We start from the raw sequence: 19890 nt of genomic DNA, 5'->3' as shown, positions 1-19890 counted from the left end.
AGTGCCAGAGCCCGGCCCCACTACCGCTGAGTCAGGATCCTTCCCCAACCCCTTAACCCCTCGAGTGCCAGAGCCCGGCCCCACTACCGCTGAGTCAGGGTCCCCCCCAACCCCTTAACCCCTCGAGTGCCAGAGCCCGGCCCCACTGCCGCTGAGTCAGGATCCTTCCCCAACCCCTTAACCCCTCGAGTGCCAGAGCCCGGCCCCACTACCGCTGAGTCAGGGTCCTCCCCCAACCCCTTAACCCCTCGAGTGCCAGAGCCCGGCCCCACTACCGCTGAGTCGGGATCCTCCCCCAACTCCTTAACCCCTCGAGTGCCAGAGCCCTGCCCCACTACCGCTGAGTCAGGATCCTCCCCCAACCCCTTAACCCCTCGAGTGCCAGAGCCCTGCCCCACTACCGCTGAGTCGGGATCCTCCCCCAACTCCTTAACCCCTCGAGTGCCAGAGCCCTGCCCCACTACCGCTGAGTCAGGATCCTTCCCCAACCCCTTAACCCCTCGAGCGCCAGAGCCCGGCCCCACTGCCGCTGAGTCAGGGTCCCCCCCAACCCCTTAACCCCTCGAGTGCCAGAGCCCGGCCCCACTACCGCTGAGTCAGGGTCCTCCCCCACCCCCTTAACCCCTCGAGTGCCAGAGCCCGTCCCCACTACCGCTGAGTCAGGATCCTCCCCCAACCCCTTAACCCCTCGAGTGCCAGAGCCCTGCCCCACTGCCGCTGAGTCAGGGTCCCCCCCAACCCCTTAACCCCTCGAGTGCCAGAGCCCTGCCCCACTGCCGCTGAGTAGGGATCCTTCCCCAACCCCTTAACCCCTCGAATGCCAGAGCCAGGGCCTCAACGTGCACCTCAAAAACAGTTAACCCTTCCACTGCCAGAGCCAGTGGCCTGCCCCCAGCGACCCTTTTGAGTGCCCCCTTGAGCGCTTGCTGAGCCCCCAGGTCACCTGGCTGCCATTCCGCCTCTGGTCTGAGCGCTTGGGGAAAAGCAGGCGGCACCCCGGCACTGGCGGCGCAGGAGCAGGGGCTGCGGCTCCCCGCTCGCGCACGCTTGGCGGCATTTGCTCTTTGCTCGCTGTGTATTTTTGAGAGCCTTCGAGTGCTACTCAAGCGGGTTTTGGTGACACGTCGTGTGTTTTCCCCACTCCCATTTCCGGAGGCGCTCAGAGCTCGCTACTTCCTGCGCCCACCGACAGCGGGCAGCCGCATTCGGATTGGCTGAGCCCCGCCGCACGCGCAAAGCACAATGGCCTTTCGCCGGCCGCACAGGCCCCTCCGTTCCCACGCCGTGTCTGTGGGTGCGTAGCCCGGGGCCTTGGGGGGAAGCAGAGCAGAGCCGCGCGGTGCTGGAGAGCGCTCCTGGGAGGGTTCCCCTGCGCCCGCTGGCCATGGGAGCAGCAGGGAGTGGAGCTAGGTAAGCAACCCCCCCAGCTCTCCCAGCCCTGGTCTGCTCCCACCCTTCCAGACACCCCACCCCACCCTCTGCTCCTGCACCTTCCTCCCGGCCAGACCTCCCTCCCACCCCCTGGCACCCCAAAAGAGTTCCTCTGGCCTATGGGAAGCCGGGAAGCTTGGTCCTCCCGCGCCATGGGGCTGGAGCACTAGGGGAGCGACACGAGTGAGGGTTTTGGGGGGGGCCCCGACTGGTGTTTCTGCAGATCGGCGGCCCACGCCCCACACGACGGTGCCCTAGGAGCTCTCAGGTGGCTAACCGTAGATTTCCATAGGACGGCTGCTCTGAGGACAGCTAAGATGCGACCCTGGTGCCCTCCGCCAGTCGCTTCCAGGGCACTGAGGCTCTCCCTGGGCTACCTCTGCCTCCGAGTAGCAGGACTTCTGCCGGGATCGCTTTGCGCCGCCCTGCAGAGGGATCGGGGCTCCCGGTGCACTGGGCAGGGAGCTGACCCGGCTCGCGGCAGGCCGGTCACAGGGCAGCGGGGCTGACGTCTCCCCCGCCCAGACCCAGAGCGGGGGAGCCAGCCCTTCCCGGCAGGGGGCTCCGGGACTCACCTGCAGCCGCTTCATGGCCTCCGAGTCCTGGTCCGCCTTCACCTTGCAGGCCACCAGGAGCTGCGCCGTGGAGGCGGCCACCTGCTTGGCGGAGGAGATGAGCTTCTCCTCGCTGGCGTGGCCCTGCACCGCGGCGTTCGCAGCCTCACACAGGCTGTTGGTGGCAGCAGCCACCATGCGGGCCTGGTGGGGCACAGGAGAGCGGCTGAGCGGGGAGCAAGCAAGGGCAGCGTGTGTGGGGGGGGAGCGCATGCCAGGGTCCGGACCTGGGGGGCACCGCAGTCGGGGGGGAGGAGGGGACCATGTCCAGGACAAGGTCCCGCAGGAGAAGGAGATGCCCGGGGGCAGGGGACCACCTCTGTGGCCCTGAGCTGCTGATACTCACGGCTGAGATGAGCCCCTGCGACCACTGGCCGTCATCCACGGCGTTGGCGGGGATGGCGCCCACCTGCGGGAGCAAGGGCAGGATGGGCCGTGCTGTGCGGCGGCCACCAGTGACACACGGCCCCTCGGCCTGGGCGTGCCTCCGGAGGGCACAGCACAGCCCACCGCAGTCTGGCCAGACTCCTCCGCCACCGACCCAGCTGGCTCTCAAGCCCCCCAGCGAGGGAGACCCCAGCCCCCCAGTTGCTCCAGTGGGAGCCCGCCACGCAGTCGAGTGGCAGGGCGTGGGCACGTCTTCCCTGCGCACAGCTCCTCCGCCCTGCGCCCGGGGGCCAGTCTCCCCGGGCCCTGAGCCGTTCTCGGAGCCTCTGCATTCTTCAGCATCCCCCCGGCTGGGGGTCCCCAGGCTGGGCAGGGGGTCGGTCTCGGTCTTACAGCACCATGCGCAGGAGGAGACACCCCTCTGCCCGGGCCTGGAGAGCACGTTGTGGGGCTCCCACAGCCTGGCCCCGCCTGGCAGCGTTACCTTTCCTTGCGCCACCAGCTCCCTCTGGGCTGCTGAGGCCGCCTTCACCAGGGCGCTGGTCGCGGCCGCGATGGACTTGGCAGCCTCCAAGATCTGCTCCTCGAAGTTCAGACTCTCGTCCGCCTGCTGCAGAGGGGAGCGGGGTGTGAGCCTGGCGGGACGGGGGGGGGGGGGAGGGGGGCTGCAGGTGAGAACCGGGTGTGAGCCTGGCGGGACGGGGGTCGGGGCTCCAGAGGGGAGCAGGGTGTGAGCCTGGCGGGACAGGGGGACAGGCGGGGGCTGCAGAGGGGAGCGGGGTGTGAGCCTGGCGGGACGGGGGGGGAGGCGGGGGCTGCAGAGGGGAGCGGGGTGTGAGCCTGGCGGGACGGGAGGGGTGGTGGGGGCTGCACAGGGGAGCGGGGTGTGAGCCTGGCGGGACGGGGGGGGAGGCGGGGGCTGCAGAGGGGAGCGGGGTGTGAGCCTGGCGGGACGGGAGGGGTGGTGGGGGCTGCACAGGGGAGCGGGGTGTGAGCCTGGCGGGACGGGGGGGGAGGCGGGGGCTGCACAGGGGAGCGTGGTGTGAGCCTGGCGGGACGGGGGGGGAGGCGGGGGCTGCAGAGGGGAGCGGGATGTGAGCCTGGCGGGACAGGGGGAGAGGCGGGGGCTGCAGAGGGGAGCGGGGTGTGAGCCTGGCGGGACGGGGGGGAGGCGGGGGCTGCAGAGGGGAGCGGGGTGTGAGCCTGGCGGGACAGGGGGAGAGGCGGGGGCTGCACAGGGGAGCGGGGTGTGAGCCTGGCGGGACGGGAGGGGTGGCGGGGGCTGCAGAGGGGAGCGGGGTGTGAGCCTGGCGGGACGGGGGGGGCTGAAGAGGGGAGCGGGGTGTGAGCCTGGCGGGACGGGGGGGGCTGCAGAGGGGAGCGGGGTGTGAGCCTGGCGGGACGGGGGGGGGCTGCAGAGGGGAGCGGGATGTGAGCCTGGCGGGACGGGGGGGCTGCAGAGGGGAGCGGGGTGTGAGCCTGGCGGGACGGGGGAGAGGCGGGGGCTGCAGAGGGGAGCAGGGTGTGAGCCTGGCGGGACGGGGGGGAGGCGGGGGCTGCAGAGGGGAGCAGGGTGTGAGCCTGGCGGGACGGGGGGGGCTGCAGAGGGGAGCAGGGTGTGAGCCTGGCGGGATGGGGGTCGGGGCTGCAGAGAGGAGCGGGGTGTGAGCCTGGCGGGACGGGGGTCGGGGCTGCAGAGGGGAGCGGGGTGTGAGCCTGGCGGGATGGGGGGGAGGCGGGGGCTGCAGAGGGGAGCGGGGTGTGAGCCTGGCGGGACGGGGGGGAGGCGGGGGCTGCAGAGGGGAGCGGGGTGTGAGCCTGGCGGGACGGGGGGGGAGGCGGGGGCTCCAGAGGGGAGCAGGGTGTGAGCCTGGCGGGACGGGGGGGCTGCAGGTGAGAACCGGGTGTGATCCTGGCGGGACGGGGGTCGGGGCTGCTGGTGAGAACCGGGTGTGAGCCTGGCGGGACGGGGGCGGGTGGCGGGGGCTGCAGAGGGGAGCGGGGTGTAAGCCTGGCGGGATGGGGGGGGGGGCTGCAGGTGAGAACCGGGTGTGAGTCTGGCGGGACGGGGGGGGGGAGGCGGGGGCTCCAGAGGGGAGCAGGGTCTGAGCCTGGCGGGACGGGGGGGGGGAGGCGGGGGCTCCAGAGGGGAGCAGGGTGTGAGCCTGGCGGGACCGGGGGGGGGGGGGGGCTGCAGGTGAGAACCGGGTGTGAGCCTGGCGGGACGGGGGGGTGGCGGGGGCTGCAGAGGGGAGCGGGGTGTGAGCCTGGCGGGGGGGGTGCTGCAGGTGAGAACCGGGTGTGAGTCTGGCGGGACGGGGGGGGGGAGGCGGGGGCTCCAGAGGGGAGCAGGGTGTGAGCCTGGCGGGACCGGGGGGGGGGGGGCTGCAGGTGAGAACCGGGTGTGAGCCTGGCGGGATGGGGGGGGTGGCGGGGGCTGCAGAGGGGAGCGGGGTGTGAGCCTGGCGGGGGGGGTGCTGCAGGTGAGAACCGGGTGTGATCCTGGCGGGACGGGGGGGCTGCAGGTGAGAACCGGGTGTGAGCCTGGCGGGACGGAGGGGGGGGGGCTGCAGGTGAGAACCGGGTGTGAGCCTGGCGGGACGGGGGGGGGAGGCGGGGGCTCCAGAGGGGAGCAGGGTGTGAGCCTGGCGGGACGGGGGGGGGGGCTGCAGGTGAGAACCGGGTGTGAGCCTGGCGGGACGGGGGGGGCTGCAGGTGAGAACCGGGTGTGAGCCTGGCGGGACGGGGGGGGGGGGCTGCAGGTGAGAACTGGGTGTGAGCCTGGCGGGACGGGGGACGGGGGGCTGCATGTGAGAACCGGGTGTGAGCCTGGCGGGACGGGGGGGGCTGCAGGTGAGAACCGGGTGTGATCCTGGTGGGACGGAGGGGGGGGCTGCAGAGGTGAGAACCGGGTGTGAGCCTGGCGGGACGGGGGGGTGGCGGGGGCCGCAGAGTGGGGGGGGGGTGTGAGCCTGGCGGGACGGGGGTCGGGGCTGCAGAGGGGAGCGGGGTGTGAGCCTGGCGGGATGGGGGTCAGGGCTGCAGAGGGGAGCAGGGTGTGAGCCTGGCGGGACGGGGGAGGTGGCGGGGGCTGCAGAGGGGAGCGGGGTGTGAGCCTGGCGGGACGGGGGTCGGGGCTGCAGGTGAGAACCGGGTGTGATCCTGGCGGGACGGGGGGGCTGCAGATGAGAACCGGGTGTGAGCCTGGCGGGACGGGGGGGCTGCAGGTGAGAACCGGGTGTGAGCCTGGCGGGACGGGGGGGGGGGTGGCGGGGGCTGCAGAGGGGAGCGGGGTGTGAGCCTGGCGGGACGGGGGGGGGCTGCAGGTGAGAACCGGGTGTGAGCCTGGCGGGACGGGGGGGGGGTGGCGGGGGCTGCAGAGGGGAGCGGGGTGTGAGCCTGGCGGGACGGGGGGGCTGCAGGTGAGAACCGGGTGTGAGCCTGGCGGGACGGGGGGGTGGCGGGGGCCGCAGAGTGGGGGGGGGGTGTGAGCCTGGCGGGACGGGGGTCGGGGCTGCAGAGGGGAACGGGGTGTGAGCCTGGCGGGATGGGGGTCAGGGCTGCAGAGGGGAGCAGGGTGTGAGCCTGGCGGGACGGGGGAGGTGGCGGGGGCTGCAGAGGGGAGCGGGGTGTGAGCCTGGCGGGACGGGGGTCGGGGCTGCAGGTGAGAACCGGGTGTGATCCTGGCGGGACGGGGGGGCTGCAGATGAGAACCGGGTGTGAGCCTGGCGGGACGGGGGGGCTGCAGGTGAGAACCGGGTGTGAGCCTGGCGGGACGGGGGGGGGGCTGCAGGTGAGAACCGGGTGTGAGCCTGGCGGGACGGGGGGGGGGTGGCGGGGGCTGCAGAGGGGAGCGGGGTGTGAGCCTGGCGGGACGGGGGGGCTGCAGGTGAGAACCGGGTGTGAGCCTGGCGGGACGGGGGGGGGGGGTGGCGGGGGCTGCAGAGGGGAGCGGGGTGTGAGCCTGGCGGGACGGGGGGGCTGCAGGTGAGAACCGGGTGTGAGCCTGGCGGGACGGGGGGGGGGGAGGCGGGGGCTCCAGAGGGGAGCAGGGTGTGAGCCTGGCGGGACGGGGGGCTGCAGGTGAGAACCGGGTGTGAGCCTGGCGGGACAGGGGGGGGGAGGCGGGGGCTCCAGAGGGGAGCACGGTGTGAGCCTGGCGGGACGGGGGGGGCTGCAGGTGAGAACCGGGTGTGAGCCTGGCGGGACGGGGGGGGCTGCAGGTGAGAACGGGGTGTAAGCCTGGCGGGACGGGGGGGTGGCGGGGGCTCCAGAGGGGAGCGGGGTGTGAGCCTGGCGGGGGGGGTGCTGCAGGTGAGAACCGGGTGTGATCCTGGCGGGACGGGGGGTGGCGGGGGCTGCAGAGGGGAGCAGGGTGTGAGCCTGGCGGGGGGGATGCTGCAGGTGAGAACCGGGTGTGATCCTGGCGGGACGGGGGGGCTGCAGGTGAGAACCGGGTGTGAGCCTGGCGGGACGGGGGGGGGTGGCGGGGGCTGCAGAGGGGAGCGGGGTGTGAGCCTGGCGGGATGGGGGGGGTGGCGGGGGCTGCAGAGGGGAGCGGGGTGTGAGCCTGGCGGCACGGGGGGGATGCAGGTGAGAACCGGGTGTGAGCCTGGCGGGACGGGGAGGCTGCAGGTGAGAACCGGGTGTGAGCCTGGCGGGCGAGGGGGGTGGCGGGGGCTGCAGAGGGGAGCGGGGTGTGAGCCTGGCGGGGGGGGTGCTGCAGGTGAGAACCGGGTGTGAGCCTGGCGGGGGGGGGTGCTGCAGGTGAGAACCGGGTGTGAGCCTGGCGGGCGAGGGGGGGTGGCGGGGGCTGCAGAGGGGAGCGGGGTGTGAGCCTGGCGGGCGAGGGGGCGGGAGGGAACAGGGTGAACCAGGCGGGCGCGGGCGGCGCTGTGCCAGGGGCCGGCAGGGGACAGCACCACACACGGGCAGGGAGCAGACCCGCGTGCAGCCCGCACGGCCAGAGAGGAAGCCGGGAGGCCCCAGCAGCGCTGCGACCCAGGGACGGGGCCTGGGCGGGGCAGCAGGCGCCCCAGAAGGCCTCTCTCTCCTGGGGGGCCGCGTGTGAGGGCCGTGCTGCCAGAGCGGCGAAGGGGGAGCTGGCGGCCTGGTGAGCACACGGCAGCCTCCGGGGCCCTGGCAACGTATGGCGAGGCCCGGGGACAGCCAGGCGCAGGGGGGCAGGGCCGCTGTACCTTGGGTTTGGCCCTCGGCTTCAGCTGCTCCAGTTTCTTAGCTGCAGCCTCAATGGCAGCCGCTGCTCCCAGCAGCTCATTCTCCGCAATGACCGTGGGATCCTCTGGGTCCACCCACTCAGTCCCTGGAGGGGAGAGGGGGGGCAGAGCTGAGGGGGGGGCAGAGAAACCATTCCCCAGACACACCCAGGACCCCAGAGTCCTGGCTCCAGCCAACTGGATCCCGCGGCCCCCGTGGGGAGAGTCGCAGGAACATGCCAACGGCTGCGCTGGGTCAGACCAAAGACCAGCATGTCCAGGGTCTGGTCTGCTCACAGCGGGATCCCTCCCGATTGTGTATTTCCAGCTTCTCTCAAACAGAGGCCAGGGACACCCTCCCTGCCCAGCCTGGCTAGTAGCCATTGATGGACCTAACCTCCATGAATGTATCTAGCTCTTTCTTGAACCTTGTTCAAGTCCTAGACTTCAGAACATCCTCTGGCGAGGAGTTCCACAGGTTGGCTGTGGGTTGTGTGAAGAAAAACTTCCTTCTGTTTGTTTTAAACTTGCTGCCTATTCATTTCATTGGGTGACCCCTAGTTCTTGTGTTACAACACTTCCTTATTCACTTTCTGCTCAGCATTCCTGGGTACAGACCTCTCTGCCCTCTCTTTTCCAGGCTGAGCAGTCGTGGCCTGTTCAGTCTCGCCTCAGACGGAAGCTGTTCCATGCTGCAGTATTTGTGGTGCCCTTCTCCGCACCGTTGCCGTTTCCGATGCAGCTTTTGAAATGGGGTGGCTGGATCGGTGCAGGGTCCGAGCTGTGGCCGTATCCGAATGTCTAGAAAGGCGCTGGCCATGTTCTGTCTTGTCCTCACTCCCTTTGCTCAGCGGGCCTGTGGGGACGCGGTGCTCAGAGAACTCTCCAGGTCTCTTCCCGGAGCGGCGTCAGTGCAGCGTGGTGGGACGATGCTTTCCAACGGGCATTACTTTGCATTTGTCAGCACTGAATTTCTTCTGCCATTTTGTTACCCAGTTTAGCGAGGTCCCTTTGTCCCGCTCTGCAGTCAGCTTCAGACTTCGCTACCCCGAGTCATTTTACACCTGCCGATTTTGCCCCTTCACTTTTCCATGTGATTTGTGAAGACACTGGCCAGCTCAGGTCCAAGTGCAGTGTCTGAGAGCCCACAATTAACCTTTTGCCATGGTGAAAACAGAACATTTCTTCCTACCCTTGGTTTCTTCTTAGCTAGTTCCTGCCCCGTGGGAGGGAATTCCCTCGTGCCCCAAGGCAGCTTGGCTCAAGAGCCTTTGTCAACGGTTCTGTGAAATCCACACGACACTGGATCGGCCGCATCACCATTGCCCAGAAATCTGTTTGACCCCCTCAAAGAACCCTAAGAGATCGGTGAGGTAAGATCTCCTCACGCCCCTTTCCAAACGTCGGGCTGCCTCTTCCCCAGCACGCGTCTGGTCACGCGAGTTTCAGCCAACGCGCCTGGGACTGAGGGCTGGCTACCAGCCTGTGATCGCCAGCACTGCATCTGGAGCCTTTTAAAACAGTTGGTGTCACAGCATCGGCCCAGTGATCGGCGACATCCCAGAGCGGCCAGTTCTGCAGGTCCATAGCTGAGCCCCTCCACAACTCCTGGGTGGTACCATCTGTCCTGGGGGCGTTTTACTGTGTATCAGCTTGTTCCAAACCCTCCTCTGCTGCCTGTGGGCAGTCGCATCCCTATGGCTGTGCTTTTTACAGAACCACCATGGATTCTGTACAAGTGTTCCTTTGGGTGAGGCCACTGGGCAAGTCGATCACTGTTGCCCTGGCAGAACAGGCAAGCCAATGGCATAGGCATGGAAACTCACAAGAGTCTACAGGACAACACTGCGGAGGCTGTCGAAGGTTAAAAAGTAGCCACAGGGCAGGTCCTCAGACAAAGCCACTGCCTCAGCCAGATGTCGTCGTCTGGCTAAGCGGCCATGGCTTGGCAGGGACACAGAAGGGTTGGGAGAGACATTTCCATCTTGGCAAAGAAACAGCTGGGAGTGCTCAACCACGACACTCTCGGTTCCCTGCACCCCAGACGGGGAGGATTCGCAAAGAGAACAGGCGGGGAGAAAAGGAGGAGGAGTTGCACTGTATGGAAGAGAGCAGGAGGATTGCTCGGCGCTCCAATAAATGGCGGGGGAAAAGCTTGTTGAGAGTCTTTGGATTAAGCTTAGAGGTGGGAGCGAAAGGGGTGATATTGTGGTTGGAGTCTGCTATAGACTCAGGTGGATGAGGGAGATGAGGCTTCCTTCAGACAACTGAGCGAAGCTTCCAGATCGCAGGCCCTGGTTCTCATAGGGGACTTTCATCACCTGACATCTGCTGGGAGACCAAAACAGCAGGACACAGACAATCCAGGAAGTTTTTGGAGAATGTTGGGGATAACTTCTTGACACAAGTGCTGAAGGATCCGACCAGGGGCCGTGCACAGCTTGACCTTCTGCTCACAAACAGGGAGGAACTAGCAGGGGAAGTGGAGGTGGGTGACAACCTGGGAAGCAGTGATCATGAGATGGTCGATTTCAGGATCCTGACCAAAGGAAGAAAGGAAAGTAGCAAAATAAACACCTTGGACTTCAGAAAAGCAGATTTTGACTCTCTCAGAACTGATGGGCAGGATCCCCTGGGATGTAACATGAAGGGGAAAGGAGTCCAGGACAGCTGGCAGGATTTTAAAGAAGCCTCATTAAAGGCACAGGAAGAAACCATCCCGATGCGCAGCAAGAAAAGCAAATGTGGCAGGCGACCAGATTGACTTACCAGGGACATCCTTGGCAAGCTTAAACACAAAAAGGAAACTGACAAGAAGTGGAAACTTGGCCAGATGACTAGGGAGGAGGATAAATATTATCACTCAAGAATCCAGGGGAATATCAGGAAGCTGAAAGCGCAACTGGAATTGCAGCTGGCAAGTGGTGTGAAGGGGAACAAGAAAGGTTTCTACAGGAATGTAGCAATAGGAGGGACAGAGACGCAGCCGTGTTAGTCTGGTCTTGCTGAAACAAAAGACAGGACTATGTAGCACTTTAAAGACTAACAAGATGGTTTATTAGGTGATGAGCTTTTGTGGGCCAGACCCACTTCCTCAGATCAGAGGGTGATCAGAGAGGGGGTGGGGCCCTTACTGGAGGAGGGAGGTACCCTAGTGACAGATGATGTGGGGAAAGCTGAAGCACTCAATGCTTTCTTTGCCTCTGTATTCACGGACAAGGTCGGCTCCCGGACGACTGCACTAGGCAGCGCAGTATGGGAAGGAGGTGGGCAGCCCTCGGTGGGGAAAGAACAGGTTACGAACTATGTAGAAAAGCTAAAGAGACACAAATCCATGGGCCAGATCTAAGGCAGCTGAGGGTGTTGTGAGAGTTGGCTGATGTGATTGGGTATCAGGGGAGGTCCCGGATGACTGGAAAAAGGCAAGTGCGGTGCCCATCTTTTAAAAAGGGAAGGAGGCAACCCAGAGAACTACAGACCAGTCAGCCTCACCTCAGTCCCCGGAAAAATCATGGAGGGATCCTCAAGGAATCCATTGTGAAGCTCTTGGAAGAGAGGAAAGTGATCAGGAACAGTCAACATGGACTCACAAGGGCAAGTCGTGCCTGACCAACCCGACTGCCTTCTACGACGAGGTAACTGGCTCTGTGACTCGGGGAAGATGGTGGGTGTGATGTTCCTTGACTTGGGCAAAGCTTTTGATGCTGCCTCCCACAGTCTTCTTGCCAGCAAGTTAAAGTAGCATTGCCTGGGTGAACGGACTGGGAGGTGGACAGAAAGCTTGCTGGATCATTGGGTCATGATCTACAGCTTGGTGTCTGGCTGGCAGCCAGTAACACTTGGAGTTCCCCAGGTTTTGTTCAACATCTTCATGAGTGACATGGCTGAGGGGATGGATTGCCCCCTCAGCAAGTTCGCAGGTGACACTAAACTGGGAAGGTGGATAGACTGGAGGGCAGGGTTAGGACCCAGTGGGATTCAGACAAATTGGAGGATTGGGCCAAAAGAAATCTGATGAGTTCAACAAGGACAAGTGCAGAGTCCTGCCTGTGGGACGGAAGAATCTCAAGCATTGGTACAGGCTGGAGGCCGACTGGCTAAGTAGCAGTTCTGCAGAAAAGGGCCTGGGGGTGACAGTGAACGAGAAGCTGGAGATGAGTCAACAGGGGCCCTTGTAGCCAAGAGGACCGATGGCAGATTAAGATGCATTAGGAGGAGCATGGCCAGCAGATCCAGAGATGTCGTTATTCCCCTTCATTCAGCTCTGGTGAGGCCACATCTGGAGTGTGCCCAGTTCTGGGCCCCCCACTATCGAAAGGATGTGGGCACATTGGAGAGTCCAGCAGAGGGCAGCCAAAATGAAGGAGCTGAGGTAGCTGGGTTTATGTAATCTTCAGAAGAGAAAAGCGAGGGAGAATTTGAGAGCAGCTATCCAGAGAGGCTGGTCTCAGTGGGGGCAGAACAAGGAGCAATGGGCTCCAGTTGCAGGGGGGCAGGTCTAGGGTGGAGATCAGGACAAACGATTCCCCCAGGCGGGTGGGAAGCGCTGGGAGGGTTCCCGAGGCGGGGGGGGGGGATCTCCGTCCCTAGAGGTGTTTGAGTCCCCACTGGACACAGCCCTGGCTGGGGGGCTGGAGCTGGGTTGGTCCTGCCCTGGGAGGGGGCTGACTCGATGGCTCCTGAGGGCCCTGCAGCCCTGGTTCTGTGCTTTCTCTTGATACCTCTGCTCATGGTAAGGAGAACAAGGGAAGCGCTGATGCATGGGAACAGACCCTGTCCCAGGCTGCCGACACACGGCGGGAGGGAGATCTCGCTTTGAATCCACTTCGCTTGTCAGGATCCCGCGGTGCTGGTCGTGTTTCACTTTTACTTCCGTACCACCAATCCGACTGACGCCTCGTTCCCACTAAACATCTGGCCATAGTTAAAACGCTATTTTATTGGTTGATTGGAGCTGGGGTGCCAGGGTTTGGGCGGACTGCCGATGGCCCGCGCTGGGCAGGGGAGGGCGAGACGCGCACTGCAGGGCGAGTCTGGGACGGGATGGCCCCACAGAGTAATTCATGGCGGGCTGGCCGGAGCTCTCCCCAGTGCAGCGGGGGCGGGTTCCAGGCTGCAGACGAGGGCGGTGGCGCTAAGGGAGGGACTCTGCTTTTCAGCAGTGCAGACCGGCACCCGGGGAGCGGCGCTGTCACACCCCAGCGGGGACACGCCCAGAGCTGGGGCAGGGAGCCTGGCGCGGGTGCGGCAATCTCAGCCCCGAAGAGCAAGGCAGGGAAGGCAGCAGGGCTGGCCTTGGCGGCTCCTCTGGACCCCGCTGGCGGCTCGCCAGGCTTCCCGCTTCTGTAGCACCTGGGGGAGCCTGTGTCCTGAGCTAGTTCCCTGCAGCTCCTTCCCTGGCCGCCCCGCCTCGTCCTCCCTCCTCCGGCCGGCTGGCCGGCCGCCCCGCCCCTCCCTCCTCCGGCCGGCCGGCCGGCCCCACCCCTCCCTCCTCCGGCCGGCCGCCCCGCCCCGCCCCTCCCTCCTCCGCCTCGCCCCTCCCCTCCCTCCTCCGCCCGGCCGGCCCCACCCCTCCCTCCTCCGCCTCACCCCTCCCCTCCCTCCTCCGGCCGGCTGGCTGGCCGCCCCGCCCCTCCCTCCTCCGGCCGGCCGGCCCCACCCCTCCCTCCTCCGGCCGGCCGGCCCCGCCTCGCCCCTCCCTCCTCCGCCTCGCCCCTCCCCTCCCTCCTCCGCCTCGCCCCTCCCCTCCCTCCTCCGCCTCGCCCCTCCCCTCCCTCCTCCGCCCAGCCCCACCCCTCCCTCCTCTGCCTGGCTGGGGTCAGACTTCCGGGGTTTAAAGGGCGCCTGACTGCCTCCCTCCATCATTTCACCTTCCTGCTTCTCTGAGCGACTCCCAGCCCTGGGCGGGGTCCTGGCCCCAGCTCTGGAGCTGCACTTTACCTTTCATGGCCTCTGCAGCCTGGATGAGTTCAGTGACGGAGCCGGCCACCCGCTTGGAATAGCCAGCCAGCTGCTGCTTCAGCTCGTGACTCGGCTTTTGCAGGATCTGGGGAGGGGGAGAGCCGTGAGTGGGGCACCGGGGGGGGGGGGCTGTCTGCTCTGTAGCCCGGGGTCCCCCTGCGCTCACCCACGTGACCACATGGTATTGGCCTGAGCAGATAACAAGCTAGTGGGGGAGATGGACACCTGGCCTGGGAGCAGGGCAGTTTTTGCAAGGAAAACATGAAGGGAACAGACTAAGCTGAGTGCTGGGGGCTCAGGGGGCGATGGACCCACCCCAAGGGGGCTGAGGCTGTAACCACATCCTGTCTGTGCTGGGCGGGGTCCTGGAGAACCAATCATCCCTCTCTATGGGACTGGCTGGCGGAGGCTCATCGTGCTGCAGACGGGGGCGCAGGATCCCTGACGCGCCAGCACACCCGGTCCCTAGGGAGAGAGCCCCGCAGGGAACAGGGCTGGCAATTTCTGAAACCTACAAATCCCCCTCCTCCGCCCCGGGGCCATCCCTTGCTCCCAAAGGAGCCCCCCTGCAGACAGGAAGAGCGGCTGCCTGCCACCGGTGACAGCTGTTCACCTCTGGGAGGTGCTGCTCGCACTATCCCATCACAGGGCCTGGGTGTCAGACCCTTCGCCTCCATGCCTGGGCGCCCCCGTCCCCTGCCTGCAATCCCCGCAGAGGGGCGGGCAGGGGAATGGGATTTCTCCTAGGAGCGCTTCCATTCTAGTGGTTCCCGAGCAGGATCGGCTGCGGACCCCGGGGTCGTGCGGCACTGCGGGGGCGGGGAGAAAGACGTGGGGGAGACACCTGGACCAGGTAGCATCCCAACCCAGCTCCTGCACCAGGAAGGCCACCAAAGCGGCTGGGGGCCACTGTGTCGCCAGGGGGCAGTGGAAGCAGGCCGTGAGCCAAGCCAAAATTCTCTGGGCAGACACTGGGCAACTTCAACGCGGCTCTGCCCTGACGTACGCAGCGGCTCCGCCCTGTCTGCGCAGCAGGGTCTGTCGCGTGAGGCTTTGGCCAGAGCCCGGACGGAAAGGCCGCGCAGAAGGTGGCTCCCTGGGCCAAAGATACAGCAACCAAGAGCTCGCCGGAGGCCTCACGAGCCGGGCCAGCACACGATTCAGGTCCCAAGTGGGAACCAGGCCTGGACGTCAAGGGAGGCGCTCAGACCTTCCAAGAACCCTGCTGTCGCGGGATGGGTGAGGATCGGCCTGCCTTCAATCGGAGAGGGAAGGCTGAAATGGTCGCCCGGGGAACTGGTACCGAAGAAAGCAGCAGGCCCCGGAGCCTGAGGTGCAGCAGAGAGTCCGGGGAGCCGCAGTGGGGCTGCCTTTGCCTAGCCAAGGCCCAGCACGTGAATCTGCCGGGGTGGCTTCCTGCTGGACACTGGCAGCGTTCGCCTGCCTGTCCGTGCTCAGCCATGCGGCAGCCACGCCGCGTGCAGCAGATCTGGCCAAAGGGACAGAGCCTGGGGAGCTGCCAGCCGGAGCTGGCGAGGGGCTGCTGTTTGCCCTGTCCTGCGTCCCCTTCCCCAGGACCATGTGGATCAGAGGCCCCGGCGGGAAGGCTGCAGCCCAGCAGTGCTCCCGAGCCAGGAGTAGGGAAGCGCCTGACAGGATCCCTTGTCCCTGCCCACATGGCACGGCCTGTTTCGCCAGGCGGACCCCCTGGAGGGTGGCAAGACAAGAAGGCTCCGCGGAGGCAGCCTGCCAGACTCCCTTAGTGCCCATCCAAATGGCCGGCTGTGCACAAACCCCTGGAGGATTACGGCCTCCTGACACCAGGCCGGAGACTTGGCCCTGCCTTGTGGGGAGGTAAAGCCTCCTGGCTGTGCTGCCCTGCCAAGGGACTGTGCCAAGCGGGCCTGTCGGTGGGGAGAGCTGAGCTCCTGCTACGCCGCCCACAGCCAAGATTCCCCGGCCTACACTGGAGGGGTCCAAGAACAGAGTCAGCGATGGGACTGGCAGGTACCGCTGAACCGACGGCTACAGGAGGGCAGCGTTCCCGAGCCGGCGCGGCAGGTACCGCTGAACCGACGGCTACAGGAGGGCGGCGTTCCTGAGCCGGCGCGGCAGGTACCGCTGAACCGACGGCTACAGGAGGGCGGCGTTCCCGAGCCAGCGCGGCAGGTACCGCTGAACCGACGGCTACAGGAGGGCAGCGTTCCCGAGCCGGCGCGGCAGGTACCGCTGAACCGACGGCTACAGGAGGGTGGCGTTCCCGAGCCGGCGCGGCAGGTACCGCTGAACCCATGGCTACAGGAGGGCGGCGTTCCTGAGCCGGCGCGGCAGGTACCGCTGAACCGACGGCTACAGGAGGGCAGCGTTCCCGAGCCGGCGCGGCAGGTACCGCTGAACCCATGGCTACAGGAGGGCGGCGTTCCTGAGCCGGCGCGGCAGGTACCGCTGAACCGACGGCTACAGGAGGGCGGCGTTCCTGAGCCGGCGCGGCAGGTACCGCTGAACCGACGGCTACAGGAGGGTGGCGTTCCCGAGCCGGCGCAGCAGGTACCGCTGAACCCATGGCTACAGGAGGGCGGCGTTCCTGAGCCGGCGCGGCAGGTACCGCTGAACCGACGGCTACAGGAGGGCAGCGTTCCCGAGCCGGCGCGGCAGGTACCGCTGAACCCATGGCTACAGGAGGGCGGCGTTCCTGAGCCGGCGCGGCAGGTACCGCTGAACCGACGGCTACAGGAGGGCAGCGTTCCCGAGCCGGCGCGGCAGGTATCGCTGAACCCATGGCTACAGGAGGGCGGCGTTCCTGAGCCGGCGCGGCAGGTACCGCTGAACCGACGGCTACAGGAGGGCAGCGTTCCCGAGCCGGCGCGGCAGGTACCACTGAACCCATGGCTACAGGAGGGCGGCGTTCCTGAGCCGGCGCGGCAGGTACCGCTGAACCCATGGCTACAGGAGGGCGGCGTTCCTGAGCCGGCGCGGCAGGTACTGCTGAACCGACGGCTACAGGAGGGCAGCGTTCCCGAGCCGGCGCGGCAGGTACCGCTGAACCCATGGCTACAGGAGGGCGGCGTTCCTGAGCCGGCGCGGCAGGTACCGCTGAACCGACGGCTACAGGAGGGCAGCGTTCCCGAGCCGGCGCGGCAGGTACCGCTGAACCGACGGCTACAGGAGGGTGGCGTTCCCGAGCCGGCGCGGCAGGTACCGCTGAACCGACGGCTACAGGAGGGCGGCGTTCCTGAGCCGGCGCGGCAGGTACCGCTGAAGCGGCGGCTACAGGAGGGCGGCGTTCCCGAGCCGGCGCGGCAGGTACCGCTGAAGCGGCGGCTACAGGAGGGCGGCGTTCCTGAGCCGGCGCGGCAGGTACCGCTGAACCGACGGCTACAGGAGGGCGGCGTTTCTGAGCCGGCGCGGCAGGTACCGCTGAAGCGGCGGCTACAGGAGGGCGGCGTTCCTGAGCCGGCGCGGCAGGTACCGCTGAAGCGGCGGCTACAGGAGGGCGGCGTTTCTGAGCCGGCGCGGCAGATACTGCGGCAGGTACTGCTGAACCCATGGCTACAGGAGGGCAGCATTCCCGAGCTGGCGCGGCAGATACTGCGGCAGGTACTGCTGAACCCATGGCTACAGGAGGGCAGCATTCCCGAGCCGGCGCGGCAGATACTGCGGCAGGTACTGCTGAACCCATGGCTACAGGAGGGCGGCGTTCCCGAGCCGGCGCGGCAGGTACCGCTGAACCGACGGCTACAGGAGGGCAGCGTTCCCGAGCCGGCGCGGCAGGTACTGCTGAACCCATGGCTACAGGAGGGCGGCGTTTCTGAGCCGGCGCGGCAGGTACTGCTGAACCCATGGCTACAGGAGGGCGGCGTTCCCGAGCCGGCGCGGCAGGTACTGCTGAAGCGGCGGCTACAGGAGGGCGGCGTTCCCGAGCCGGCGCGGCAGGTACCGCTGAACCGACGGCTACAGGAGGGCAGCGTTCCCGAGCCGGCGCGGCAGGTACTGCTGAACCGACGGCTACAGGAGGGCAGCGTTCCCGAGCCGGCGCGGCAGGTACTGCTGAACCCATGGCTACAGGAGGGCGGCGTTCCTGAGCCGGCGCGGCAGGTACCGCTGAACCGACGGCTACAGGAGGGCGGCGTTCCTGAGCCGGCGCGGCAGGTACCGCTGAACCGACGGCTACAGGAGGGCGGCGTTCCCGAGCCGGCGCGGCAGGTACCGCTGAACCGACGGCTACAGGAGGGCAGCGTTCCCGAGCCGGCGCAGCAGGTACCGCTGAACCCATGGCTACAGGAGGGCGGCGTTCCTGAGCCGGCGCGGCAGGTACCGCTGAACCGACGGCTACAGGAGGGCAGCGTTCCCGAGCCGGCGCGGCAGGTACCGCTGAACCCATGGCTACAGGAGGGCGGCGTTCCTGAGCCGGCGCGGCAGGTACCGCTGAACCGACGGCTACAGGAGGGCAGCGTTCCCGAGCCGGCGCGGCAGGTACCACTGAACCCATGGCTACAGGAGGGCGGCGTTCCTGAGCCGGCGCGGCAGGTACCGCTGAACCCATGGCTACAGGAGGGCGGCGTTCCTGAGCCGGCGCGGCAGGTACTGCTGAACCGACGGCTACAGGAGGGCAGCGTTCCCGAGCCGGCGCGGCAGGTACCGCTGAACCCATGGCTACAGGAGGGCGGCGTTCCTGAGCCGGCGCGGCAGGTACCGCTGAACCGACGGCTACAGGAGGGCAGCGTTCCCGAGCCGGCGCGGCAGGTACCGCTGAACCGACGGCTACAGGAGGGTGGCGTTCCCGAGCCGGCGCGGCAGGTACCGCTGAACCGACGGCTACAGGAGGGTGGCGTTCCCGAGCCGGCGCGGCAGGTACCGCTGAACCGACGGCTACAGGAGGGCGGCGTTCCTGAGCCGGCGCGGCAGGTACCGCTGAAGCGGCGGCTACAGGAGGGCGGCGTTCCCGAGCCGGCGCGGCAGGTACCGCTGAAGCGGCGGCTACAGGAGGGCGGCGTTCCTGAGCCGGCGTGGCAGGTACCGCTGAACCGACGGCTACAGGAGGGCGGCGTTTCTGAGCCGGCGCGGCAGGTACCGCTGAAGCGGCGGCTACAGGAGGGCGGCGTTCCTGAGCCGGCGCGGCAGGTACCGCTGAAGCGGCGGCTACAGGAGGGCGGCGTTTCTGAGCCGGCGCGGCAGATACTGCGGCAGGTACTGCTGAACCCATGGCTACAGGAGGGCAGCATTCCCGAGCCGGCGCGGCAGATACTGCGGCAGGTACTGCTGAACCCATGGCTACAGGAGGGCAGCATTCCCGAGCCGGTGCGGCAGATACTGCGGCAGGTACTGCTGAACCCATGGCTACAGGAGGGCGGCGTTCCCGAGCCGGCGCGGCAGGTACCGCTGAACCGACGGCTACAGGAGGGCAGCGTTCCCGAGCCGGCGCGGCAGGTACTGCTGAACCCATGGCTACAGGAGGGCGGCGTTTCTGAGCCGGCGCGGCAGGTACTGCTGAACCCATGGCTACAGGAGGGCGGCGTTCCCGAGCCGGCGCGGCAGGTACTGCTGAAGCGGCGGCTACAGGAGGGCGGCGTTCCCGAGCCGGCGCGGCAGGTACCGCTGAACCGACGGCTACAGGAGGGCAGCGTTCCCGAGCCGGCGCGGCAGGTACTGCTGAACCGACGGCTACAGGAGGGCAGCGTTCCCGAGCCGGCGCAGCAGGTACCGCTGAACCCATGGCTACAGGAGGGCGGCGTTCCTGAGCCGGCGCGGCAGGTACCGCTGAACCGACGGCTACAGGAGGGCAGCGTTCCCGAGCCGGCGCGGCAGGTACCGCTGAACCCATGGCTACAGGAGGGCGGCGTTCCCGAGCCGGCGCGGCAGGTACTGCTGAAGCGGCGGCTACAGGAGGGCGGCGTTCCCGAGCCAGCGCGGCAGGTACCGCTGAACCGACGGCTACAGGAGGGCAGCGTTCCCGAGCCGGCGCGGCAGGTACTGCTGAACCGACGGCTACAGGAGGGCAGCGTTCCCGAGCCGGCGCAGCAGGTACCGCTGAACCCATGGCTACAGGAGGGCGGCGTTCCTGAGCCGGCGCGGCAGGTACCGCTGAACCGACGGCTACAGGAGGGCAGCGTTCCCGAGCCGGCGCGGCAGGTACCGCTGAACCCATGGCTACAGGAGGGCGGCGTTCCTGAGCCGGCGCGGCAGGTACCGCTGAACCGACGGCTACAGGAGGGCGGCGTTCCCGAGCCGGCGCGGCAGGTACTGCTGAAGCGGCGGCTACAGGAGGGCGGCGTTCCCGAGCC

At 67.2% G+C, this 19890-nt stretch overlaps 1 protein-coding gene across 1 annotated transcript in view; it reads right to left on the bottom strand.

The window, feature by feature from the left end:
* Nucleotides 1–19890, bottom strand: part of LOC142823549 (talin-1-like) — a 135641-nt gene that overhangs the window by 25464 nt on the left and 90287 nt on the right. The window contains 5 exon segments of the mRNA XM_075914738.1: nucleotides 2007–2189; nucleotides 2392–2454; nucleotides 2917–3042; nucleotides 7631–7755; nucleotides 13589–13694. Coding sequence (XP_075770853.1) covers nucleotides 2007–2189; nucleotides 2392–2454; nucleotides 2917–3042; nucleotides 7631–7755; nucleotides 13589–13694 — 603 coding nt within the window.

This window comes from Pelodiscus sinensis, unplaced genomic scaffold, assembly GCF_049634645.1.
Source record: "Pelodiscus sinensis isolate JC-2024 unplaced genomic scaffold, ASM4963464v1 ctg72, whole genome shotgun sequence".
Lineage (NCBI taxonomy): Eukaryota > Metazoa > Chordata > Testudines > Trionychidae > Pelodiscus > Pelodiscus sinensis.
The sequence above is the reverse complement of the archived record's forward strand: the minus strand, read 5'-3'. Positions and strand labels throughout refer to the sequence as shown.